At 47.5% G+C, this 27,989-nt stretch overlaps 1 protein-coding gene across 1 annotated transcript; it reads right to left on the reverse strand.

Annotated features, from left to right (window-relative positions):
• Positions 1-293: 293 nt before the first annotated feature.
• On the reverse strand, positions 294-27,913 carry LOC140906195 (uncharacterized). The gene is given in 13 exon segments (XM_073329687.1): positions 294-2,287; positions 2,290-2,682; positions 6,479-6,592; positions 6,902-7,009; positions 7,417-7,498; positions 8,320-8,350; positions 15,436-16,534; positions 18,998-19,111; positions 19,521-19,580; positions 19,712-19,825; positions 20,984-21,110; positions 23,813-24,196; positions 27,753-27,913. Coding segments are annotated over 13 exon segments (3,801 nt in total). The 5' UTR covers positions 27,777-27,913; the 3' UTR covers positions 294-1,136.
• Between the last annotated feature and the right edge of the window lie 76 nt (positions 27,914-27,989).

Here is a 27,989-nt window from a genome sequence, read left to right on the forward strand (position 1 = left end):
CATTGGTTCAAAATGCATCAACACTTCTCCTTTGTAAGAGAGTAAAAAGCACTCGAGACGGGACTGGGGGCAGAGTGCAGCTTGCATTTGCCTGTCCATCTTCAGTGTCCTGCCCTTCATGACTTCAGTAGGTTTGGGAGCACCAAGAGGGTGGTTCCCACTAAGAGCCCTGGGGTTGTAAGCCCTGCTTTCCTCCCAGCATCTGTCTGAGCGGCCTGGGCTCATACGTAGGAATCGCCACCTCTTGGACTCTCGTTATCACTGACAGTTGCTCAAAACTCAGTTTAAACCAATTATTTAGGAAATCAAACACGTTTAGTTTATTACCAATGAATGTAACAAAGTCACACATTATCCAAAGTCATGTACAAGCATGGCCATGGAGGCACAGTCCAAGGCCAGACAGGCAGAGCCAGGATTAGAATGCAGGACTTCCAATCCTATGCTCACCCAAAGAACCTATTTTTAGTGGCCATGATAGGGCTGGCTCCAGCCCCCAGGGCCATGCATGAGCAGTCCTGTCCGGTCTCTAGAAAACGACATGCAAGTGAGCAATAGGTCACTTACCCTCCATTCTTTCCATAGAGTCTTTACACAGAGGAACAGTGGTAAACCACAAAGTAGCCTACAGCTCCTAGCTAGAAGAGAATGGACATGTGCAAACCTGAAACCATGGGGGCCATACACAAACTGTACATATAAAACAAATCTGTGATGAGAATTCTAACAAGACACCAGCTGCAGGATATTAGACACCCCCCTGCTGTACACAAGGGGGGGGGGGCACGCGGAGGAATCTAGCTATCAAAAGTTTCTAGTCAGTTTCCAGTTTAGCCAAGTCTGCCACATAGGCTCAGGTCTCCCTCCCAGCTCCAAGGGTGAGCGATCTCTGGCAGTGAATGTTCCTCCAGCGCTCAGGTGGTTCCGTAGCTTTGGCTGCTATACGATAAATACAGACATGGAGACCGAACCTGCAAAAACTAAGGATGTGACTGGTCCCATGGAAGTCACATGCTTAAAGTTAATCACGCCTGTAAGTGCTTGCCAGATCAGGGCACGGTGAGTGTGTTAACTCGCTGTATTGTATTTGCTTTGCTTGTTGGAAGATATGTGGCAGGCTGGAACCTATGTCTGCATTAAGGAACCCAGGCTTCAGTCTTTGGGGAAGCCTCCAGGTGATCTGGCTCTGCTCCATGCACCCTGTGATGGTCTTTCAGCAACTGCTTATATCGGAAGCCTCTCCCGCATTCGCTGCACTGGTGAGGCCTCCCTCCAGCGTGGATCCGCTGGTGTTTCAGGAGATGTTCTTTCTGGATGAAGCTCTTCCCACAGTCACTGCACTGATGGGGCTGCTCCCCCGTGTGAACACACAGGTGCTGGACGAGATGGTACTTCTGGCTGTAGCTTTTGTCACGCTTGGTGCATTTGTAAGGCCTCTCCCCCGGGTGGGCTCTCCGGTGGCGGGTGAGCTCCGACTGCGGGAAGAGCTTCAAGTGCCAGTCACTGCATTCGTAGGGCTTCTCCCTGCTGTGGTTTCTTTGGTGCTTTAAGCCGCTCTCCATGAGCCAGACGCTTTGTCCACACGAGGCGCACGGATGGCGTCCGTCGGCACGGCTCTGCTGGTGGCTTAGGAGGTCCTGCTTCCCCGAGACGCTCTTCCCGCAGGGGATGCGCCGCTCCGATCCTTCGTCCAGGTGGACACGCTGGCGATTCCGCAGGCGGTATTTCTCGGCATAGCTTTTGCCGCACTTGTTGCGCTGATGTGGCCGCTGCCCCGCGTGAATCAGCTGGCGACGGAGGAGGCTGGAGAGGTAACTATAGTTCTTGCCGCACTGCGCGCGCGGGTAGGGCTTCTCACTGCCATGGCTCGTCTGGTGCCTTACGAAGCTCACCTTGGGGCGGAAGCTCTTCCCGCACTGGGCGCGGCTGTAGGGCTTTTCACCGGCGTGGCTCCTGTAGCGGCTGGCCAGCTTGGATTTCTCACCGACGCCTTTCCCACACTCTGTGCATTTATAAGGCCACTCCCCTGTGTGGATCCGCTGATGCGAGACAAGCACGAACTTTTGACTGAAGCTCCTCCCGCAGGCGGCGCACTGGAAGGGCCTCTCCCCGGTGGGCAGCCGCTGGTGGTTCTGGAGGTGCTCCTTGCGGCTGTAGCTTTTGTTGCACTGGTCGCATTTATACGGCCGCTCTCCCCTGTGGATCGTCTGGTGCCGCATGAGCGCCGAGTGGCGCTTGAAGCTCTTCTGGCGTTCGCTACATGGATAGGGCCGCTCCTTGGTGTGGCTCTCTGGTGCTTCACAAAGCTGATCTTGAGCCTAAAGCTCTTCCCACAGTCAGCACAGGTGTAGGGCCTCTCACCCGTGTGGAGTCTCTCCTGCGACAGGAGAATGTCCTTTCGCGTGAAGTTCCTCCCACATTGGGCACACGCATCGGGGGCTATTCCTGCATCGCCCCTGAGCTGGGCGGCAACAGGTTTGAGTTCTCTTTCATGCTGAGTAAGTTCCCCCAGGGTGTTGCCTGGAGAGCTGACCGAAGTGCGAGGACTCTCAACGGCTGCTTCCTGTTCAGCATCCTGGAAAGCTCCCTCCTCTGCTCGTCCTGGCAACGGCCCAGGTAGCTCCAGGTCGCTAGGGCCTTCTTCGGGGCGTTGCTCCTCTGTTTTGATCGTGAGCTCAGCATCTGCTGGCACAAAAGAGAGAATCAGGACATTGATGTCACCTGGCTCGGATGAAGGACGTCTCCAATACATAACGCAGAAAGGGCTGGCAGCAGCGTTAGTCTAGAAGGGAAAAGGTAGAGGAAAGGACAACTTTTATTAGAGCAAAAACCACAGTGTATAACACACAAGCTTGGTGGCCAAACCGTTTCCTCTCTGGGGCTTGTCATCTGGTTCCTGCCCAGGCTCCATCTACAGCACCTCTGCTCCTTCCTGTCCGACAGACACTCCTGCGGCTTACTCACCTTTGCCCTCCCACACACGCCACAGGATGTCGGAGCACCCAGAATGCTTTGCAGCAGACTGGCCTTCCTGCTGGGGCGTAGTGTGAGACACACAGGAAAGGCAGGTCAGCACGGCAGTGGGAAATCAGAGGTTTCAAAGTTGGAGTGAGGAATGGGATTTATCTACAATATTCTTGTCCATTGCCAGGGGAACACACTTCAGGGTTTGGAAATCTGTACACAATCAATGGTTTTAAATCGGCTTGAGTTTGGGATGGCTACACAACTCAGGAGTCACCCCAAACAAGAGCCAGGTAAGCCTTTCAACAGGACTGCACCAACATGCATTCTGCATATGCCACAGGTTACAGAACTAACTAACCAATGCCTTTTGCTGGGATTCTTTTTGTATCCTTCTGCCTTTGATGCTAGTCTCCCTTCGCTACCATGATTCTAAATCTTTCAGATGAAGACGGAGTCATCAATATTTCTAACAAGGGCCTAAAACAACTTTTCTATATTTGTTTCTATGTTTATTCTCAGGACTTTGCAGGGCCAGAAGCAAGTGCTGTGCATCCTGTTGGGAAGCTGGGGATTTCCCCCTTCAGGTGAAATAAGCTTCCCCTTTCTAGTCCTGCAGAGTTGTAATACATTGGGCCTGAAGCCAGTCAGTTCTGAATCAGTGACCATCTGAGCCTTGAGCAGATGAGCAGGCTTTGATTTGAAGCTGCTCAGAGGTTGAACACTGCACGTTCCAGGTGAAATAGATAAATGGGCAGAGGGCAGGCGTGTTGCAAGATAAATGAAGTTTGTCACAAGGTTCTAGAATTCATCACATGCACACAATGAATTTGTGTGAATTTGTATAAGAGGACAAGAATGACAGAGCAGATTACAGGACCAAAACCAGAACCACTATCTAAATTGCATCAAAGCAGTGTAACATCAGACTGTTAAGAAGGCGCCCCTGTCCTAACAGGACACGTCATCACCAGATAAAGAAACAGATCTTAAAATCTTTAAAGAAAACTTTGTTTGACATTTTGTCTGGCAAGGAATCACTTAACAGTTGTGATTGTGAAATCTGTACTTCCATTGTTTTGTCTTTATGGTCCCCACTTCTCTACTGTTTATCTGTATAGTCTTTGTCTGTTTTTTTGATTGTTTCTGTCTGTGGCATAACTAATTTTGCAAGATTTAAATCAACTAAAGTGGTGGGATCTGACTGGGTAAAGAATTGTTTTGTAATGGGCTGTGATTGGTGAAAAACACTGTTTGGTAGTTGCATCCGATGAAGTGAGCTGTAGCTCACGAAAGCTTATGCTCAAATAAATTGGTTAGTCTCTAAGGTGCCACAAGTACTCCTTTTCTTTTTGCGAATACAGACTAACACGGCTGCTACTCTGAAAACTGTTTGGTAGACTTTCGTTTAAAACGATTGATTGGTTAAGGTACAGCTAAGCAGGACTCAAGTTTAACTATATAAACTGGGGTCCAAAAGGAAGTTTTTTGGAACCTAACTTCAGGACACTACCCCAGATCAGAGTTGCCAGACCTCAACACCCTGCCAATCACACTACACGGGAAGCTGGAGCCCCTGCCGATCTAATCTCGAGTGGCCACCAGGAAAAGTTTGTCTGCCTTATTGGGAGTGGTGAGCAATGTATGCTTAGTGTGTGTATTCTGTTTGGTAACTGTTAATAACAAGAAGTTAAGGATAATACTGTGTATGGCTCTTTCATTGGTAAAAGGCCCCGCAAACCTGAGCCCTAGGAACTGGGTAAGGGTAGGTGCCTAAATTAACCGGGTTAGGGCTGAGTCCACGGAAGGGTAAAGGTGGCTGCCCTAGAGTGTGTGGGTAACAGGAGGGTAGCTAACGTGACGCCAATTTTTTAAAAAGGCTCCAGAGGCAATCCTGGCAATTACAGGTCGTTAAGCCTAACTTCAGTGCCAGGCAAACTGGTTGAAACTATAGTAAAGAACAGAATGATCAGACACTACGATGCACACAATGTGTGGCAGAAGAGTCAACGCAGCCTTTGTGAAGAGAATTCATGCCTCACCAATTTTCTCGAGTTCTTTGAAAGGGTCAACAAACATGTGGACTAGGATCCAGTGTACTTGGACTTTCAGAGAGCTTTTGACAAGGTTCCTCACCAAACGCTCTTAAACAAACTAAACAGTCATGGGATAAGAGGGAAGGCCCTCTCATGGCTCAGTAACTGGTTAAAAGACAGGAAATAAAGGGTACAAATAAACAGTCAATTTTCACAGTGAAGAGCGGTAACTAGCAGAGTCCCCCAAGAATCTGTACTGGGACCAGGGCTGTTCAACATATTCATAAATGGTCTGGAAAAAAGGATAAACAGTGAGGTGGCAAAGATTGCAGATGACACAAAACTACTCAAGATAGTTAAGTCCAAAGCAGAATGTGAAGAGTGTAAGGGACCTCACAATACTGGGTGACTGGGCAACAAAATGGCAGATGAAATTCAGTGTCGATAAATGCAAAGTAATGCATATTGGAAAACATAATCTGACCCAATTACACATACAAAATGATGAGATCTAAATAAGCTGTTACCCCTCAAGAAAGAGATCTTGGAGTCATCATGGATAGTTCTCTGCTCTGCTCAATGTGCAGCAGCAGTCAAAAAAGCGAACAGACTGTTAGGAATTCATTAGGAAAGGGATAGAAAGTATGACAGAAAATATCCTATTGCCTCTATATAAATCCATGGTACGCCCACACCTTGAATACGGAATGCAGTTCTGGTCACCCCATCTCAAACAAGGTATCAGAGCTGGGAAAAGTACAGGGAACAGCAACAAAAATTATTCGGGGTGTGGAACAACTCCCATATGAGAAGAGATTAAAAAGATCAGACTTTTGATCTTAGAAAAGAGCTGGCTAAAGGGGGATATGACAGAGGTCTATAAAATCCTGACTGGGGTGGAGAAAGTGAATAAGGAAGCGCTGTTTACCCCTTCACATAACACAAGAATTAGGTCACCTGATGAAATTAATCGGCAGTAGGTTTAACACAAACATAAGGAAGTACTTCCTCGCACAGTGCACGCTCAATCTCTGGAACTTGTTTCCAGGTGATGTTGTGAAGGCCAAAAGTATAATTGGGTTAAAAAAATCAATTAGAGAAGTTGATGAAGGATAGGTCTGTCAATGGCTGTTAGCTGAGATGGTCAGGGACACAACGTCGTGCTCTGGGTGTCCCTAAACCTCCAACTGTTAGATGCTGGGACTGGACGACAGGATAGATCACTCAAACTGCCCTGTTTTGTTCACTCCCTCTGAAGCATCTGGCAGTGGCCACTCTCAGAAGACAGGACGCTGGGCTAGATGGAACCAGCATGCCCATTCTTATGCACCGACAAAGGCTAGTTACAAAGTTATGACAGATGTACAAAACAATGGAATTAGGCTTTGAGGTTTGATTGGAATTAGGCTCAGGAAGGTTTGATCGGATTTCCACCGCTCTCTATTGTCATTCCTCAGTCGTTTAAATCTATTGCTCACCCATTCTAAGATCTGCAGGGATCTCTCTCTCCTCCGAGTCCTGATGATCCTGGATACGCAGCTCCTCCTCCTGTTTAATCCAGGATGAAATCTCATGTGTAGGAACTGGAGAGTCTGTTCAGGGGAAAGAAGGAGACTGTGTTTTCCCAACATCCACAAAATGCTTAGAGATTGCTTTTCAAACACTTCGCTACCAAAAACCATTTCTTTCCTGAATAAATGTAAACAGGGTAATAATGAGGATTCAGAGAAAACTACCAGAGGACAATGGGCAGAAAGTCAGAAAGGGGAGTTATTACATTTAGAACCTATTGGGGTGGGTGGAGAAATCTAGGGTCAAAATTGTCTTGAGGATAAGGAACCCTGGGATATGAGAAATCCAAAGAGCCTGCCAGGATTTTGGAGTTTTAACCATGTCCTTACCCATGCTGGGCTCCGTGGGGATTTCTGTCTCTTCTGGCTCATCCCCAACACATGGCTCCGGTCCTCGTTCAATCTGAGACAGGATGCTGGGTTTGGAAATCACAGAGTCTGTTCATGGAGAAGAAGAATAGAGCTCTTTGGTATTTAATTACGTAAAACTTGATGTGATTTTAAACGCCTTTTTGTCACTGAAGGTGCCTGCTCCTATGAACCAAGTTGCAGAAGTGTTAACGAAGAGCATGCAGAAAATGGAGATAGCTGGTGACAGGTGAGCTGGACTCCTGGCAGCAGATTCAGGGCTCATCAGATGGAGAGGAACACAACGCATTGTGCGTCCTGCATAAAGATCTGGAGGCAGGTACTCACCTAGTGTAAACTGTCACAGCTCCATTCATTTCAATAAACAATTTACATCAGTGAGGATCTGACCCTTGGTCAATAACTCTGAGCCAGAGCCAACCCAGCTCTTGCCACATCACAAAGTCTGTAATAAGTGAGTGAGAACTTATCCTTACCCAGGGAGACCAGAGTCTCATAGTTCCCCTTCATCACGTTCTCGCAAAGCTCCTTCTGCCATTTGGCTGCACTCTCCCATCCCTGCTCAGAGAAATACAGAGATGCATCAGACGACACTGGGACTGAAATCACAAGTGCTGCATACTTTCCCCCGGGGTGGGGTAATACACTGGTAAAATCAGCAGTGTAGACGGAGATGGAACTGCCTGGGTGTGCAGAGAGCCATGAAGGATACATACCTAAACCGTGCCTCACTGTCTACACTGCTATTTATACCCAAGCTAGAGTATGAACTCTGCCCACCGCCATGAGGCGCGTGCAGTGTAGACACACTCTACATGTCCACAAAGAAGCGATCAAGTCGCTTCAGTTAACTCCCTTGTTGGTGGATACACCTAACAGGTCAAAATTCGAATGTGCACGGAGGCAGAACTATCCTCAGCCATAGAGGCTAAAGGCCAATTTCTCTGCTGGTGGAATTCCACTGATTTTAGCATAGCTACATCAGCAGAGAGTTTGGTCCTAAAATAACATTGAGGGACCATGAGAAAAGACAACACAGACGGAAGAAAACCTCACCAGCAGGAGGTCAGCAATGTGAATGAATTTAGACACATAGGGACCCCTCCTACCGTAGGTCTCTGGAAGATGAGCCAACACCCCAGTAATTTGCATGAGAAGAGGCAGAAGATGATGTCAGAGTCTTTTTGAGAGTTACATCAGGGCTGACTGGGAGAATGGAACCAGAATTAAAGGGACAGGCAATCTCTCCCCCCTCCCCCCCCAGATTTTATTCCTGGGTACAAAAGCATCTATCAGTGAGATCCATATTGGCAGTGCCTTAAAGAACCTACCAGCCACAAGACACAAACACCCCTTTCATATCTGACAATCAGCTTTACCTCTGCACCAGCTGGGATATTGGGATATTGACTTCTCCCTTAGCGCCTGGGGGGAGCCTCAGGATCCAGAAGTTCCTGTTCTTCAGCAGGTTCTCCATGTTCTCCAGCCTCCTCTGCAGCAGCCCATACTCCTGGATCAGAGTTCCCAGCACAGCCCACTTACTCTCCAGCTGGTTTCCAAACTCCACCATTGTTTCCTCACAGCTGACTAGTTTCTTCTCAGCTGTCCCCATTCTCCCATTCAGATTCAGCAACTGTGTGGCCTGAGAATCCACCTTCTTCTCTATGGCTTGAACTTCAGCCTCCATGGTCATGTTTGCAGCTGGGTTTCTCTAAGGGGAATTTCTTCAGGGCCAGCAGGTGGCTGCAAAGGCACCATGACTCTGCATCCCATTCTGGAGCCTATGTGAAAGGACAGAAATGGAAAGACATCTAGCAAGGTAAACAATACACAAGCTGTCACTCCCAGGATCTTTGTTCTAAGAGAGTCATTCTCCAGATGTGTCAAAGTCTGTCGATATTTTCATCATCAGCTGTGTTTTTACGCTCTAATAATTTAACCTGCATCAGTCTGAAATTCAACACATGAAAACTTGAACTCCACCTGCAATATACTTTCAAACTGTTCTGATGTTTTCTGAAAAGGCCCCAAATTGGTCTCATCAACAGGTTCACATATTTTGGAACCTTTTTTTGGGTCAATAACTTCATATTACAAAACAGACTTTGTAGACAGTCAATACTCTGCCTGCGTTGTGCACTTTTCCCTATTTCAAAGCACTAAAGCTTTTGGTTTGAAAACTATGACCGTTAGCTTTTACTCCTAAGTTTTTGCTTAGAGCATGACAGGAAAACATCTCCACCAACATGGTCTTCTGCCTGAGTGACCCTGGGCCCAAAACGGAAGGAGAACAAGGATGGGTTTATGGTTAAAGTACTGGACAGGGACTCAGGAGATGTGTGGTCTATTTCCATCTCTGCCACAGTCTCCTTGGGTGAAACTGAACAAGTCGCATTCCTCCCTAGATCAGACCCCACTGTAAATGGGGATGAGAAGAGTCCATTTCACCTGTCCTTGTTCAGCCTTAGCTGTTTAGACTGCAAGCTCTTTAAGGCAGGGCCTGTTTCTCATGATGTGTAGATACAGTGTTCATCACAATGTGGCCCTAATCTCAGTTGGAGACCCTAGCAGAGGTTGTAATGCATATCCTAATGCCATATGAATGAATGGCAGAATTATTTTTTTACTATTATTTAACAATCACCTTAAGCGGCCAAAATCAGCATCATCAGACAGCTCAGGGCCTCTCCCCTGATTAGAAGGGAGGGAGGGAGGCAGGCCTAGTATTACATGGGTGAAATGCAGGTTTCTCTACACTTTCAAACCAACATGCGTTGTGCTGGCCCAGGGACAGCAGCCTATGCTCCCCCAATGCGGTTAAGAGTCTGGGCCTAATATCTGGTCCCCCAGGCTAGCAGAGTGCGCTGTGCTGCAGGGAGAGGCCTTCACAAGCCTCAAGCGGCTCACTTTGTGCCAGCAGGCATTGCTCTGAAAGGAGCTGCACCCAGATCTTGACTGAAGGGAGAGTCCCGATGATCCGGGACTTGAGAAAGGCAGGTCAATCAGGGAGGATGATTGGGATGGAGAGGAGAAAGAAGACTAGAGAACCCAGCCAGACTCCTTGTATGAAACATTTCCTCCCTCCGCCACCAGCAATCTGCACTCAGTTCAGGATCAGAGCTGGAGTTTAGATCTCACTCTTTCCCAGCGCTAACAGCCAGGGTGGTACACACAAACGCCCCCCGCACCACATCCCGGGCAGTTCGAGGACACCAGAGCCCAAAGACTCTGCCAGGTCTAGAAGTTGCAGGACAGAGAACAGAGGAGACGGGGCTCTTGTCCTTGACCCAGAGGGGACAAGGGAGACAAAAGCCAATCTCTGCCCGGGCCGCGGGGGGGAGGAGTGCGAAAGGGGTCAGAGACAAGGTAACTTTGGAACCTCCCCCCTCTTCTTCCCCACATCAGGGCCGAGCCCGCCGCTGGCAGGGCTCTGAAACCCTGGGAAACCGCCGCGGGCGAAGCAAGCCCCCAGGGGTGCTGCCTGGCTGGGAGAGCGCGCAGAGGGCGGCCGAAGCAGGCCTTGCCCCAGGCCGGAGCCGCGGCCACTCGCCTTCCCAGCAGACTTTAGCCGCGGCCCCGGACGCCAGCCGGCCCCGAGCGGGGGCGCAGAGAACGCGCCGCCCCGCGCTCCCGGGGCAGCCCGGGCCGGGCGGGGAGAAGCTCCCGGGGCCCCCCCGCCCGCCGGGCCCTTACCTGGGCAGCGGCCCGCTCGGCCATGGCCCCCCCGGGCGGGGCTGCTCCCGCGGGCCCGGCCCGGCCGAGCCCCGCTCCCGCTGCGGGCTGGGCAGGGTCCCGGCGCCGCCTCGCCACGGGCCGGCCCCGCTGCCGGGCGGAGCGGAGCGAGCGCGGCCCGCAGGGAGGGAGCCGCGGCCTGGCTGCCGGGGCCGGGAGCGGCGGGGAAGGGCCACGCACCCCGCCGTTCCCGCAGGATTTGAACCCGGGGCCGCCCTGCGGAGCGGGCCGCTGTTCGCACGAGCCCTTGTGGGCACTGAGCAGCGCCGGGGCGGGTCTCCGGGGGTCTCTCTGGGGAACGTGCATCCTCCTCTGGGGCGGGCGATTAACCCAGCCCTGGGCTGACAGCCCTGGAGGTCCGTCCCCGCCCTGCCTTCCACATCCACAGCCCGTTTTCATCTGCCCAGTTCCACACCCACGGTGCCCGCTCCTGAGGGGCCAGGCCCACCCCGCTCCTGTCTGGGGCGGCCTGTCTGACGCCAGCCCTGGGCCCTTGCCGATGACCGGCTCCCATGCAGGGTCCCTCCCTCTGCAGGAAGCGCAGGCCTGTCTTTATGCTTAGCTGCTGCGGGAATTAAAGGGCGAACTGCGCATCCCGTGCACCAGGCTCCCAGTGATAGATGCCCCCCCACACACACAGCTGTTACTGCCTCTAAGGCATAAAAATACAACAGCAATTACCCCCTCCCTGCAGCATTGCTGTTGGGACCTGCAGGGGTTGAAGCCCTGGCTCCAAAATACTGTGGAATTGTTTCCTACAAGTGAAACTTCACAAGGCCCCTGCATGGGGGCAGGCAGGATGTATGGGGTGAGAAGGGGAATGAGTATTTTTGGGTGAGCTCTTATCCTTGTCCACACCTGTCGCACCACCACATCTCTCCCTACGCACACCACACCAGCCACACAACCTGTTCAGACAGGAGCCCAGTGCGGAGCCACCTTACAGCCCCTTTCCTCCCCTATAATGATGGCCAGCATTTGGGCCTACCTCACTACTGGTTCCATAATTCATTTGGGCTGTACGGTCCAGGAGAAAAAAACCCTAGCTGTACTTTGTGAATAGATTAATTTTGTCCCTTTAATTTCCCATGCTGCTCTAATCGTCTCTGGCAGCAGCCCCCACTGCCAAAGGCAGTACATGGTTTGTAGGTGAGCCTGACGCAAATGGTCATACAGTTAAAAGCTAGAAGGGACTAGCAGATCTAGTCCGACCTTCTGTATATTACAGGCCACCCGTCTACTGGTGAAGAGCATTAATTCCTGTTGACACAGGGCAGTGGAAATGTAAAGCACTAAAGAAGGGGCATTAGGGCACCACCCTCTATTATAGAGCTTTCAGACTCTTTTGTAAAGGATCTACATGCTCTTTAAAAAGTGTATTTCTGTTCTGAAAAGCAACTCTCAAATTGGCATTGTAGGGGCTTGTTTACTGTCATTCAATTATTTCTCTGTAACATAAGCACATTTAATAAGTAAAATTTGTTCTTCCCAGCCCTGGAATCTCAGACTGGATTTATCTGAATCAGGCTAGGTTCTGTCTTATATAGCCGCAAATTAAGCCGTCAACGGCCATGAAACCTCATTGCTTTTAATGGGTTTACATAGGTGTAACGGCATAGGATGTAGTAACAATGATGCACATGAAGGAATAGACTCCAGCTCCTTCTCTTAATTGTGTTGGCTCTGCAGACTTAAACAGGCTAAGCAGAAGAAAAACTTAGTTTTGTTAATGAAGTCAGGAGCTAAGGCTCTCAAGACACATAGGAGCAGAGCTTTTGAGTAAGAAGTTGCTATTTTCAATTTCACTTTTCAGGGTAGAATAACACCTTCCACTGTTCTTGCTGCACCAGTTTAACCACACATCTTGATAAACAGTACAAGAAGTTCTGTTCAAAAATAATTTCTAATTCACTTAAAAGCCCTCTTTCCACACTGGTGAGCTAAAGTATATTTACACTTTTTCAACTAGAACCATGTTTTAAACTGTGCCAAAACAGTTTAAACATTGTTTAAAGCTACAGGCCTTATGCAAGATTGAAACTATTTATTTGTATGGCAGTAGCACCTAGGAGTTGCAGTTATGGAGCAGGACTCCATTGTACTAGATGGGGTACAAACAGAGTAAAAGGAATCCCTGCCCCAAAGAGCTTCCAATGTAAGTAAGCATGTTTTTTTCTCTTCCATTTTGCTGCTTGCCATTTACTGACCCAAAGGAAGTCCTTTGACTAACTGCAGCACACTTAAAATGGGAAGGAAGGAGAGGTGATGACAAGAAAGAAGCTGCTAGGAAGAGGATTTTTGCTGCAGGAGAATCTATCCATCTTGGGAAAATGCTCATGCTTCAGATGACCTCCTGTGTTACGTCAGACTGACAAAACCTCTAATACAATGTGTTAAAACACAGCAGACAGGATAAATCAGGTAATAACATTTATTGGTCCATAAAAGTTAACATGCAAGCTTTCTCATGCCAAAGATGTTAAAATTATTCAAGTGCTGGCAGTTTATACAAAAGCAGAGACTAAAAGGTTGTATGGATGTGTTCACAGTGATTTAAATGAACACAATGGTATCGACTATATATCAAAGTCGCTGGATGATTACACCCAGGCTGCTGAAAGGTATTCTCTGCACCCCCATCTATTTTCTAGAGCAGACCGACAATAGCAGTAAACAGGAATGGACATACTTACTTGTTCATGTCCGTTGAGGTTTAGAAAAAGGGGGAAAACTGTTGCCATAGTGACTACTGATGGAACAGAAGGCCTGAAACTGCAGAGTGAATGGCCAGTTCCCCATTACAAGTAATTCCTTTTCACTCAACCTAACTATAATAGGCCAAATCCTGAGAGGCCTGGACAGTGCTCAGAAACTCTTAAGCCTCAGGTCAATATTCTCCTGAAACTAAGACCTGAGTCCAGTATATACTATAATCTTTACAAAGATGTTTTTGACCTGAATGCACTGCAGTAGCTTCATGTTAACTCCACAGGGGCATGCACTTCTCTGATGCGAACACTTATTAGCAGCCAGCTGCAATTAATGTAAATGAAAAACAAAATTGAGTTTTCAGTGTTACCCCCTCACAAATTTTTGTTCTGATTCAGAGATTGAAGACCTGGCTCCTAAGCATGGTGGAAGATATTTATCAGACTTATTTTTGCAGCGATTTTTCCCCCCGGACTTTGGTTCTTTACAGGATAACTAGGAAGCGTAAAAACAGCAGCCAAGCAAAAATTAGAACACCCCCCCCCCACAAGCCCCAACTCTATACTAAATGTCACAATTGCAGGGTCTTTTTGGTCCTTGTGCTGAGTTTTCTATATTTTAGCACACTGGCAGCCTGCCCCTGCCCTGGAAAAAACTCATTGGCTTCAGGGGAGACTGGATCAGGGCCTTGGTGCATATACAATCAAATTTAGGCCCCAATCCTGCAACTTCCTCCATGTGGGCAGTTGTGTCCGCACAGAGCCGCACTGTCTTCAGCAGGGCTTGATGCAGGTGCAGCAGTCTGCTCAGTCTCACAAAGTTAAATGATCAGAACCTTAATTTGGTGCTAGGCTAGCAATAGAGCAAAATTAATTTACACTTTGCACACGTGACTAAGCCATGTAATAAAGAGCTATGCAGAAGCATACACCCATATTATCCCGTCCATCAATGTTTAAACAAAGGAGAACAAAGTGCCTCAGAAGAATTACATTCCCTACCCACCAAAGAATTCTTTCCCCCCTGGAATCTGTGTACAAACAGCACCATTTACAGGCTGTAGGGCCACTAATATCCCAGCATGGAGATGTGTTAGCTAATGGAGTGATCACAGTACTACAACATTATTTCAGTTGCATGGCTGGAGGAAAAAAAAATCTTTAAAACAAAAGTTCTTGGATAATTTTTTATGTAGTTTTCCCATTTCCCATATGTACAGAAAACCCACTTTGTTTCCAGTCATTAGACTTTTAAATACTGAGGAATTGCAAAAATCTTGTCTTTTTTGAGAGAAAGAAAACCCAACACTTAATAAAATCACATAGTAATAAATGTTTGGTTTATAAATAGTGATCTTACACTTAATATCGGCAGTGTTATGCACGCAAGCAACACTTGACTATCTTATAAAAACTACATTAACTCTGTAGCATTTTTTTTAAAATCAGCAAATTCTCAGAAGGGACCACTCAAGTTTTCCAAGACATGGTTCATGTTGATGAGGCTCTTTTGGAAAGTGTTGGAAACACTGTTGGAAACAGTATTGTTTTTTAAAAACAAGTGGATTATTATTATTTTTTAAAAAGTTCTCACCTGGGTCACATCTAACCTCATGTTCCTGTTTTCCCTAAAATAAAGTCCAAGAACTAAAGAAAAGCATTGACTGCTCAAAATAAAGATTCAATACATTTTTATACAGTGTGTGTGTGTTTGTGTGTATAACAGATTGACATACACAGCAAGGTAAGCTTTAACTGGAAAGGTCTTCAAACAGGAGTTGGACCAACACTAAAGTAAAAATCATCTCAATAATGAGTTTGACAGATATAAAGCCAAGGTTCATGCCCTCCCTTCCCCTTTGTAGAGTTCACGTGAGCACACTGAGCATCCTTTCTTCTCAAGGGCTCATGGATTTAGAAGCTCATGAGTGTGCTCCTCTAAGAGAGGGAAGTTTGAATGTCTGCTTTTACTTACCTTTATAACGCGATAACATCCTCTTCCAATTTGCTGGAGCTGATGTACTTTTATTAGGCAACTATTTACAATCATGCTACCATGTATTTTCTATTTTAACATCAAGGAGCCCAGTTTCTATTTCCTGCAAAAGGCCCTGGGAAATTTCCGGCTGCCTCTGCTCTGCGCTATGAATTCTCAGGTGATCTTTGAGCGACTGTTTATACCTAAAGCTTTTGCCACACTCGGCACACTGGTAGGGCCGCTCCCCCGTGTGGATCCGCTGATGTTTCAGAAGATGATGCTTCCGAATGAAGCTCTTCCCGCACACCGTACATTGGTAGGGTCTCTCTCCCGTGTGCAGTCGCTGGTGGTTCAGAAGATGCTCCTTCCGCATGAAGCCTTTCCCACAGTCTGCGCATTTATAGGGCCGCTCCCCCGTGTGAATCATCTGATGCCTGATGAGTCCTGAGTGACAATTGAAGTTTAAGCCACATTCAGTGCATTCATAAGGTCTTTCCTTGGCGTGGTTTCTCTGGTGAATTATAAGGCTTATCTTCAGACTGAAGCTCTTCCCGCACTCGGCACAGGTGTGTGGCCTCTCACCTGTGTGGATTCGACAGTGGTTTGTTAATTTGGATTGCTCGGTGAAGCCCTTCCCACACTCTGTGCACATGTAGGGCCGCTCTCCCGTGTGGACTCTGTAGTGGTAGGTGAGCCTGGACTGGTGGATGAAGCTCTTCCCGCACTGTGAACACACATAAAGCCTCTCACCTGTGTGGAGCCGGAAGTGGTTGTTCAGATTGGATTGCTGGGCAAACTTTTTCCCGCACTCGGAGCAGGAATAGGGTTTCTCAGCGGTGTGGGTTCTCTGATGTGATATGAAGATGTCTTTCTGGCTGAAGCACCTCCCACACTCACTGCACAAATATGGTCTTTCTCCCAGTTGGCTTCCCTGTTGGGCGGCGACGTTTGGAAACTGACCAAACTCTGTTTCACCTTGAGTGGATTCCCCCAGACTGTGTGCTGTAGAGGTTGCGTTTGAGATGAGCTGCATGTTTGAATTGGGCTGATTTTCGCAGCTGGCTACTTGGAAAACACATGCTTCTGATCTTCCTGATAAGGTCACAGGCAGTTCCTGGTTCACAGGACCTCTCTCCTGAGGACGCTCCTCATGTTTGACCAAGAACCTATCATCTGCTAGAGGGGGAGTGGGGGGAGAGTGGGGGGGGGGGAAGGAGGAGATAATCCTTACGTTACTTATGCATCAATTTGAAATAAAGAAACCCCTTAAGATTTGGAGGTTTCTGATTCATAATGGAATCCCATGAAGTTGGATTTCTCTTCTACATGTGCTACAAAAATGCTCAGAATGGTCTGTTGAAACAGTGCCAAGTAAGAAAGACTTCACTCTCAATCTGTAGGTACTAGAACAGGGGAGGGCAAACTATAGCCCGTCAAGGCTTTCAATCTGGCCCGCAAGAATGCCAGCCCGTGGTGCAGCAGGGCTAAGACAGGCTCCCTGCCTTCCCTGGCCCCACACCACTCCTGGAAGCAGCTGGCACCATGTCCCTGCGGCCCCTGGGGGAGCAGAGGGCTCTGTGCACTTTCCTTGTTTTCAGGCACCGCCCCTCGCAGCTCCCACTGGGCGGGAACGGGGAACCGTGGCCAATGGGAGTTTCAAGGGTGGTACTCACAGGCGAGGGCAGCGCGCGACAGAGTCGCCTGCCCCACTCCACCCCCAGGAGTCACTGTCGGACATGCTAGCTGCTTCTGGGAGCGGCACGGGGCCAGGGCAGGCAGGGAGCCTGCCTTAGCCCCACTGCAAACCGCTGCCACCCCAGAACTGCTCAAGGTAAGTGGCACTGAGCCAGAGCCCGCACCCTAAACCCCTCCTGCACCCCAACCTCCTGCCCTACCCCGCACTCCTCCTGCACCCCAACCCCCTGCCCTGAGTCCCCTCCTGCACCCCAACCCCTTGCCCTGAGCCCCTTCCTGCACACCGCACCACCTCCCACACTCTACATTCCCTCCTGCACCACAACCCCCTACCTTGAGCCCCCTGCTGCACCCCAACCCCCTACCCTGAGCCCTCTCCTGCACCCCAACCCCTTGCCCTAAGCCCCTTCCTGCACACCGCACCCCGTCCCATACCCAACCCCCCTTCCCTACATTCACAGCCCTGCATATAATTTCCCCACCCAGATGTGGCCCTCAGGCCAAAAAGTTTGCCCACCCTGTACTAGGAAGTTACCCATATCTGGCTATTTACAGAGAGTTCTCCATTGGGCTAGCTCCTCACCCCAAACTGGCCTCTAGATTGACGAGTCAAAAATGAAGCTCTAAGAATCATTCTTGCCATGTCCCATCATTTTTCACCAAAATTACAACACAGCTGGCTCTAAACCTTATTTATTGCCTGATCATACAACTGGTGTGGGACAGAAGCCGAGTGAAAATCTTCCCCTTTTTTTCTAGTGCGTTACACCAAGATGACATTTTGAGCTGAGTTATTTTGTGATGAGTTTCACTTCTAAGAAAAGTCTAAATCCAAAGCTTTGGAACTAAGAAGGGGCAATACATGTGTCTAGATCTGTATTCAGTCACACCAAGATAAAAGGGGACACACTCTCTCTGATTTCCTAGTGCTTTTCAAAATACAAGATCATTCCCTGTGATGTTTCCAAAGATAAATTGAGGACTTCTACCTAGAAATCAGAGTCACAGAAGAGCCTTGTGCTGTATGGAACCAGCCTTCTATGTACACGTGATTAGTGTTTTAAGCCCCCATCTTGCAAGATGTTCTGCACAGGTGGAGGACTGTACAGAGCTCAGGACAGGATCAGGGTTTATCTGTTTACAGAAAGTTTTATATATAGGAATAAAAACTGATATGGAGTGGAGTGAAGCTTTCACTGTTATGGAGAGAGGAAAAACAACATTCCCAACTGTATAAGAATTAAGGGACTTACAAGTGCTGTCAAAAAATCGTTTAAGTATTAATATTCATTTTACCTGGCCAAGTGGTATAAGGTGATATTTACTGTGTGGGGCATGGATGAATACTTAATGAGCAACTACTGGTTCTTTTATCAATAAAGCACCTTTAAAATTAAAAAAAATTAAAAACTGAATGTTACAAGGCCCTCAATCCCAACACTGGAGGAAATCGGTCATATTGCAGTCTGCCTCCTTCTGGTTCTCTACACCATACTCTGCCTTCTGGGCCATTTTTAATAACAAAGAAACTGAAGACCAAGTCCAGTTCTGTGGAGATCAGTCACAAGAGATGGGCACTCTTTCCAGGAGGAGAGGAAAAATTAGTCATATCCCCACTCTTTTTACGCTTGGGCAACTAGGGTTCCTAGCCCACACAGCTGCTGAAAACTTTCCCCTCAAGTGGATTCTCCACCTGTACCCCACTGGAAATCTAACAGCTGCCCCTTCACCTCCGACTCATTAGCAAAGCCCTGCCTCTGTCTTTCCATTGGAGCTGCATCCATGGGGAATGTCCTCCCTCCAGGATGACACTCTAAACCGAAAATGTACAGAGAGATGGCTCTGTCTGGGCCTCCCAACAAATCCAGGGGACCAGCCACCTCAGGAAAGTAACTCTCAGGCAATTTACTCACTGTTCCTCAGTTATTTCACTCCTGTACTCACTAGTGCAGGTACTTCTTTGCGTTTCTTGTTCCTTAGCATTCTCTTGAGCTCGTATGCTCTGCTCCTCTTCTTGTTTAATCCATGAGATAATGTCCGTGGTAGAAATGGGAGATTCTGTTCAGAGGAAAGAGGGTGACATCACAGCTTATGTATAATCCACGGAACATCTTATTCAGTATTTGAGAGCTGATCTGAAACCAACACAATGGACCAAGTATTCGGTTGGAGCAAACTGGCACGACTCCACTGAGAGTTGCATTAACATATACCAGTGGTGAATTTGACTATTTCTTTGCTGGAAGAGATGCACGTTCTGACGGTTTGCACATGTTAAAATGGAAATTAAAAAAATATGGGGTGAATATATCAGATGATCAGAACACTCTGAAGAGCCAGAACAAGGAGAGATTGGTGCAAGAGCAGGATAATAAAAACCTGCTCACAGGAATTTAAGCTGTGACTACATGAGCAGGATTCTCAACATTAACTGCAATCAGTGTTCCAAGTGGATTTTATGTATTACCTGTGCTGGGACCGGCAGAGACAGAAGTAACTGGGGCAGGTGGAAAGTCATGAATGACGTCTGCAATGAAGATAAGAAAATGGTCAGTTAAAACGTATCAAGCTCATGTGTTTTTTCCTCATATTTCTATTCTTTGGTGGAATTCCCTACTTTTAACTACACTCACTTTTCCATTTCAGTCCATTGCTCACCTGTGCTAGATTCTGTAGGGATCTCTCTCACTTCCAAGTCCTGCAGCTCCCCAGCACAGAGCTCTTCCCCTTGTTCAATCCGCGATAAAATATCAGGCTTGGAAATTGCATGGTCTGTTCAGGGAAAAGAGGTATTGAGGATATAGTAAGTACTGATTTTAGTTTTAAAGGGGTTCTCCTGGTTTTAAGCCAACCTCCTTGCCTCTCTGGAAGAGACAGATAATCTGCACAGATGTAAGAAATGGTGAACGAAGATCATGCAGAAGAGCAAATGTCTGCTGGAAAATGGGAGCTCCTTACAGGATGGGGGGGGGGTTCCCTCACACAACCCCAAAGTGCAGACTGCTGGGCTTTACTGGGCTGCTGGAGAAGAAAGGCAACCTATAGGATATCAAGGAACTGGAAGGTCTCTAAGTGTGTTGGACACTTCTCCAAAGCTCATCATCATCGTATCTTGAGAGGAAAAACCTGCCACCATTCATGAGCAGCTGTCAATCCACCCACAGCAAGATATGCAGACATGTCAAGAATACCGTGAGGCTGGCAGTATCAAAGGTATCTGGCAGATCTAAAAGAATCAGACTAGACACTTGGATCTTCATTTCTTTCCAGGAAGAGATCACTGACTAAGGAGCCAGTCTAAAACAAAGGTGCCTGTGCTCAGATTTCCTTGGCTCCTCCAGATACTGCCAGAGTTGCCTTGCTATAATCCTCATCATAGAAAGGGGGATTCAAGACAAGTCAATAATCAGAAAGACAGTCTGTACCAAGGGACAGTTTCCAGAGCAAGGACCTAGTAATCACTTCCTCAAAACTTGCTGGCACTCTCAGGTTTGCATAAATTAACAGCACCTTAGTCCTCCCCAATATCAGGTGGGCCTGGGTTCTTGTGTGAACCTTTTGCAAAGCCCTAATTTTAAAAATGTGTGTTTCTAGTATAACATGGGCAGAAACCTTGAGACAGCCATTAATGCAGAAGATCTTGCAACACCTTCACACAATGAATAGGTCAGGTTTCTGGACATGGCCGGAGCTTACACCAAAACAATTAACTCAGTACCAGAAAACTCAGAAGGTGGGGGGGATCAGGAACCCCGTTAGCTTTTTGAAATCTCTCTAAATTGGGAAGATTTGTGGAGCTGGTCTATCACACAGGGTCTGAGATAGGTGCTGATCCACCAGAAATCAGAAGAAGTTGAGAACAGCCTTGGGATAGAAGAAATTCATCAAGTCAGATTGCAAAGCCTCCAATAAGTGTAAAATGCTCTTTACCTAGTGAGATCAAAGACTCATAGTTGCCCTTCATCACATTCTTGTAAAGCTCTTTCTGCCACTCTTCCAAATTCTCCCACTTCTCCCGGGGAATTTGGATTGAGACATCATCAAACGCCACTGGGACCTGAAATCACAAGTGTCACACACTCAGCACCTTCTGCTGCTATCGCCTCCTGACACCAGCTATCCTTTCACCTTGTAGAACAGACAAATGGGTTGGAAATTGCAGAAATTTAGCTCTGGGATGACTGCCCATTGGTCTATATATAAGCAGGTGGGTCTCCCTCCCATGTCCAGTCAACAGGTGTCCACTCCAGAATAACCATCATGAAAACTGGCACCAAATGATGGCCTTGCTAGAAGTCTCTGCATTGAGACTGGAATGGGCTTGGAGAGTGAACTACTTGCTTACCCTGAGAGGTGGTCTCTCCAGATCAGGTACAGTAGGAGCGACAATGGCAATGTGAGTTGGGAGGCAGTGGGAGTGGATTAGTCATGTTTATATGGAAAACATTTTAAATAGTATTCCCACAGAAACTTTAAAATTTTAAAAAAATTAGACAAAGCATTTTAGAAGTCAGGAGCATGTAGTTATGGCCTTTGATTTCAAGAGGATCTATATACATCTAGTGACTGTTAAAGGTATTATTTAAAAATGCCTTTCACTTCTGCTTGCTAACCAGCCCCCTAGTGCTGACATCACTACACGTCAAAAATCTACTTTGCTTTATCCAGTACTGAAGAACACTGCATGCACTATACAAACATTTGTCTTTTGAGTATTTATACCACACATCACCCTGGAATCCAAGCCCCTCTCAGTAAGATTACTTCACTATGCATCTAATCTAATGGCCCAAAAACCGTTTACAGAACACACATTACTCGTAACTTGGCTATTTAACATGGATCACTCAGTTTCCGAAGTGCTGGAGAGGCTATGGACCAAGAGGTGACTAACTGCACATGGTAATTTTGCCCTATTTTTAATCATATATTCTAGAATCAAGTATTATTCCATTGTTCTCAGATACTGTACTGGAACAAGGTACAGCTCAAACACCATTCTTGTTCGGAGTTTGTGGAAAGACAACAGGTAAAAACTGTAGACTGGAAGCCATCCCAAACACGGTGGTTTTTCACAGTATGGGACTTTGGGCCAGATCCTGCTTTCACTTGCAGCAGAATCTGGAATAGTCAGTGAAGTTAATGGAGTCTTTCCAGTTTTACAATAGGAACTGGCCCATCAGCTCTCCCTGTAGAAAGTGACATGCCTCTGAAGAGAGCATTAAGACCATTACCTTTTATGAACAATGTAGAAAACTATAAAATATATAATTTATATAAAAACAGATTGAATAGATTTCCTCCCCATTTAAATATATATATTTTTTTAAAAACAGATGAATACCTGGCTGTGGATTATAATGACTAACAGTAGATTGTATTCATTGTCATCTGTCCTTTGCTTGGTTAATATACCTATGTCCGCAAAATATATATATTTTTTCAACTTAATAGAAATTGTTTAGATGGTCCTTACCCAGAAAGTCAGATCTATAGCTTACATTTCTTAAAGTTTGGGAGACTTTCAGTAGGAGGTTATGGTTTACTTCTCTCTTAGATTTTTAATTTAAAAAAAAAAAATGTTAATAGTTTTAAGCCATGTACTTATCCTGGAAAGCAGCATTACTCAGCTGGTTGAAGATACGTTGAAAAATGCATCTAAAATTTGAAAGCATCCAATATCCCACCCAAAGAGCTTTGTTAAAAGAAGGTTATGTTTGCAAGCGTAGCCTATGAAATGAAAGAGAGCTTTGAAGCAACCAGCTCTTTGGGCAGCTAGGCAGCACCATCTGCTACCAGAGCCATAAAATGCTCTCATACAGTAGGGGCAGCATGCCTTTAATGGCTGGCAGCTGGTCACAAGCCCCACATGGAGGGCACAGGAGCAACTGGTGAGATGAGGAAGGCGGAGGGGGCAGAGCCTTCCCCTTTCTGTGCACACGGTGGCGGGCCAAATAAAAAGATCTGGCAGGTTTCATGTGCCCCCCGCCCGGGCTGCCAGTTGCCTATCCCTTATTATGGTCCAGTGGTCAGGGCCCCCCAAAACAGAGACCTTGTGCGAGTATGCATTGGTTAATTTGGGCCTGGCTATCCACCAACAGTTTTCAAACAGGCTGTTAAGATGGAATTTTATTTTGTCCATCCTGTATGCTAATTACTGGGGGCAGGGGCATGTCGCATTAACAGAGGTGAACCCAAAGGGGGTCACGGCGTGATAAAGTCTGGGATAAACACCGCACTAGATAGTGCCCAACTTTATTGTGTGAGGCAGGGGTCCAGGGTCCCAGGGAAAACAGCATGTAATCATGCCCACCTAGGGACTGTACTGTAATGCATATGGATAAAGAAGCAGACTTAAGTTTAGGGGAGCAACGGATTTTGGCATTTCCAGACTTAAGTGTTTCACTTTGGAAGCATAAAATTATTTTAACATAGGGATTTTTATATGAAATTTCTTGTTTTGTTTTTTTAAAAAAAAGATTTTTTTTTTTTATATTGAACTGTTCGCTAGACTGCAGCAGAATGCTCATTCTGCATGATACACTGGAGTAGGGCAGTGCAACATGGGTATACATTTCATAATTGCTTTCACATATCTTGTGGATTAAGTACTTGCTTAATAAGCAATACAGCTAGCAGCCAGTCAGACTGCTCCTTCCAGCCAAGCTATTTTACAATGGTGATTTATAGGGACATAAAAACTTCTCCGATACAGTATACATTAGTTTTACACGAAAGTACTAGATGGGTTACTGTTACCTTTGGGTCTTCTCCTTTACTAGCAGGGGGAATTCTTAGGATCCAGAAGTTCCTATTCTTCAGCAGGTTCTCCATGTTCTCCAGTCTTCTCTGCAGCAGTCCATACTCCTGGATCAGAGTTCCCAGCACGGCCCACTTACTTTCCAATTGGTTACCAAACTCGACCACTGTTTTCTCACAGTCCACAAATTTCTTCTCAGCTGTCCCTGATCTCCGCTCCAAATTCAGCAATCGCATAGCATGAGACTCCACTTTCCTCTCCACCGCTTGAACAGCAGCTACCACAGTCCACAAGGAAATAGCCGCAGTCTGCAGTTGGGTTTCTTTCACAAAACTTACATCTGGGATAAGGGGAGCTTGTACCTCTGTGTCCCATTCTGATGCCTGTTTGCAAGGACAAAAATTAAAGAGAGCTGGGTTTATGTTCCCAACTAGCAAAATAAGCTACAAAGAGAAACAACACAGAAGTAGATCACGTGCTACAGGCTGTTCAAACCTTGCAATTAGATCTTTGTTTTTAATAGGGTCAAATTTAGAGTTGTGCAAAACAGTCCCAACAAAACCAATATATGATCTGGTGGACTGATAGTCAGGAGACCTGGGTTCTATTCCCACCTCTGCCACTGATCTGTGTTGTAACACGTGTTGTATAATTTCACCTCTCTGTGACTGCTTCTTGTCTACACAGTTAGCTCTTCGGAGCAACGACTGTCTTTTACTATGGGTTTGTATAGGCTGAGCACATTGAAGCTCTGATCTTGGTTGGGGCCTTCGGGCATTATTGTAATACAAAGCAAACACCACCACACCAACCCATCTGTGCTGGGATTATTACGAAGTGAAAACTCAGATGATGTGCACCACTAAGGTTCATAAGCCTTGCTAACACACCTGGGACAGTTTGCAACAGAGCCAAGCAAAACTCTGGTTACTACTGAGATTTGATTTGAGGCTTTGGGTCTGTTTGACTCTCAAAACGAGATTTAGAGGGGTAGCCAAATTAGTCTGTATCCACAAAAACAAAAAGGTGTCTGGTGGCACCTTAAACACTAACAGATTTATTTGAGCATACATTTTCGTGGGTAAAAAATCCACTTCTTCAGATGAATGGAGTGAAAATTACAGATACAGGCATAAATAATATATATTGGCACATGAAGAGAAGGGAGTTACCTTACCAGTGGAGAACCAGTGATGAAAAGGCCAATTCAGTCAGGGGGGATGTGTTCCACTACCAATAATTGATGAGGAGGTGTCAATACCAAGAGAGGGAAAATTGCTTTTGTAGGGAGCCAGCTACTCCCAGTCCCTCTTCAAGCCCAAATTGATTGTGTTAAGTTTGCAAATGGATTGTAGTTCTGCAGTTTCTCTTTGAAGTCTGTTTTTGAAGGTTTTTTGTTGAAGCATGGCTACTTTTAAATCTGTTATTGAGTGTCCAGGGAGATTGAACTGTTCTCCTACTGGCTTTTGTATGTTACCATTCCTGATGTCTGATTTGTGTCCATTTATCCTTTCACAAAGAGACTGTCCGGTTTGGCCAATGTACATGGCAGAGGGGCATTGCTGGCACATAATGGCATATATATCACATTAGCAGATGTGCAGGTGAATGAGCCTCTGATGGTGTGGTTGGGTCCTATCATGGTGTTGCTAGAGTAGATATGGGGATAGAGAAGGCAACTGGGTTTGTTACAGGGATCGGCTCCTGGGTTAGTGTTTCTGTGGTGTGATGTATAGTTGCTAGTGAGTATTTGCTTCAGGTTGGGGGCTGTCTGTAAGCAAGGATTAGCCTGCCTCCCAAGGCCTGTGAGATCGTTTTCCAGGATAGGTTGTAGATCGTTGATGATGCGCTGGAGAGGTTTTAGCTAGGGGCTGTATGTGATGGCCAGTGGTGTTCTGTTATTTTCCTTGTTGGGCCTGTCCTGTAATAGGTGACTTCTGGGGACCCATCTCGCTCTGGCGATCTGTTTTCTCACTTCCCCAGGTGGGTATTGTAGTTTTAAGAATGCTTGATAGAGATCTTGTAGGTGTTTGTCTCTGTCTGAGAGACTGGAGCAAATGCGATTGAATCTTAAGGCTTGGCTATAGACAATGAATTGCGTGGTGTGGTCTGGATGAAAGCTGGAGGCATGTAGGTAAGCATAGCGGTCAGTAGGTTTCCGGTATAGGGTGGTGTTTATGAGACCATCACTTATTTGCACTGTAGTGTCCAGGAAATGGATCTCTTGTGTGGACTGGTCCAGTCTGAGGTTGATGACAGGGTGGAAATTGTTGAAATCCAGGTGGAATTCTTCAAGGGCCTCCTTCCCATGGGTCCATATGATGAAGATGTCATCAGTGTAGCATAAGTAGAGGAGGGGTGCTAGGGGACGAGAACTGAGGAACTGTTGTTCTAAGTCAGCCATAAAAATGTTGGCATACTGTGGGGCCATGCGGGTACCCATAGCAGTGCCACTGACTTGAAGGTATAAGTTGTCCCCAATTTTCCATCTCTTGGTATTGACACCTCCTCATCAGTTATTGGGAGTGGACCACATCCATCCTGTCTAAATTGGCCTTCAACATTGGTTCTCCATTTGTAAGGTAACTCCCTTCTCTTCATGTGCCAACATATATTTTTGCCTGCATCTGTAATTTTCACTAAAGAAAATTTTCACATGCATCTAAAGAAGTGGGTTTTTTACCCATGAAAGCTTATGCCCAAATAAATCTGTTAGTCTTTAATAAAACAATATTTGGGATGGGAATTTCATAAAGAGTCATGTGAAAGAAAATCTTCACATAAACCCTATTAAGGCAAACTTTTGAGCACTCTGCAGTTCTAATCCGGACAGAATAGTCAAAAGATCTGTTAACATTTTCACTATAGGTAATGTTTAGAGGTTTATAATACATTGGTCTGGGACTTGACCCACAGGTTACATCAGCAGAGCTGCCGCTGATTTGCTAAATTCATTACAGCAATTCTGCTATTTTCTTTCTTTAGAATATTCTGGCCTGACCAATTCTTGTCTGCCAAGCTGAAACACACACTTCACTCAAACCCCTCCTTAAGACTCACTTCTTCCACAATGCCCACAAAAAGCAACTCGACAATAGTAATGTTTTATGAAAAAAAAAAAAAAAAAGCCACACTTAACTGAACCACCGGAATATGCATAGATCCAATACCTAAATCCTGCCGGCTGCTCTGTGTGGGCAGAACCCTGTGCATTGCCCCACTGAAATCAACAGGACTAGGGATGAGCGCAGAAGCGCCATCACCAAGGAACACTGTGCAGGACCAGGGCCTAACTGGCTGACTGACAGATAATCCTAGAGCTGTGAGAGCCCCATATCCATTCCCTTCTCCTTGTTACACTCACTAGTCGTGTCTAAAAATCAGGCCCCAGGCCTACAACTGAACCCGCAGAGGACGACCCTGGCACCCCATGGAGATGGCGCACAGTCTTCCCCAGGGCGCTGGGGGCCGAAGAGCGGCAGCAGTCAGTCCCTTAGGCGGGAAGGCTCCTGACCGGCCCGCGGTTTACTGTGCGCCCAGGGGAGCAGGGCGCAGCCCGGGACACCCCCCGGCCAGACAGGCTCCGCTCCTGCACCTGCGCCACCGAGCGCGCAGCCCACGGCAGCCTCCGGGGCCACTCCGGCCAGACGCTCCCGCAGCCTCTGCGCCCCCGGCAAGAGCAAACCCCGGGCGGGACCTGGCACGGACCCGACACCTGGCTCACGGTATTTGGGCCGAGCGGGGGTGCCGGTCCCTGCAGCGGGGGAAGCACCAAAGCCCCGGGCCCTGCTCCCAGCCGGAGTCACCCGCGCTGCTGCCCGGGACCGGCCGCCCCCGCCCCGGGGCCCAGCCCCAGCCCGGCCGGGCTGCGCCGCGCTCCCCGCGGGCCGCTCCCGGGGCCCGAGGCCCCCCCCGCCCGCCCGCCCGCCGGGCCCTTACCTGGGCAGCGGCCCGCTCGGCCATGGCCCCCCCCGGGCGGGGCTGCTCCCGCGGGCCCGGCCCGGCCGAGCCCCGCTCCCGCCGCGGGCTGGGCAGAGTCCCGGCGCCGCCTCGCTAGGGGCTGGGGCTGGGCAGCGCGGCCACGCCGGGGAGGCAGAGTGCATGCCGGGAGTTGGCGCCCCCCCCCCCCGCTCCTGCAAAGAGAAGGGGTCCCAGGAGCCTGCCCGCGTAGGAACA

This window comes from Lepidochelys kempii, chromosome 2 (assembly GCF_965140265.1).
Source record: "Lepidochelys kempii isolate rLepKem1 chromosome 2, rLepKem1.hap2, whole genome shotgun sequence".
In the NCBI taxonomy this organism is placed as follows: Eukaryota; Metazoa; Chordata; order Testudines; family Cheloniidae; genus Lepidochelys; species Lepidochelys kempii.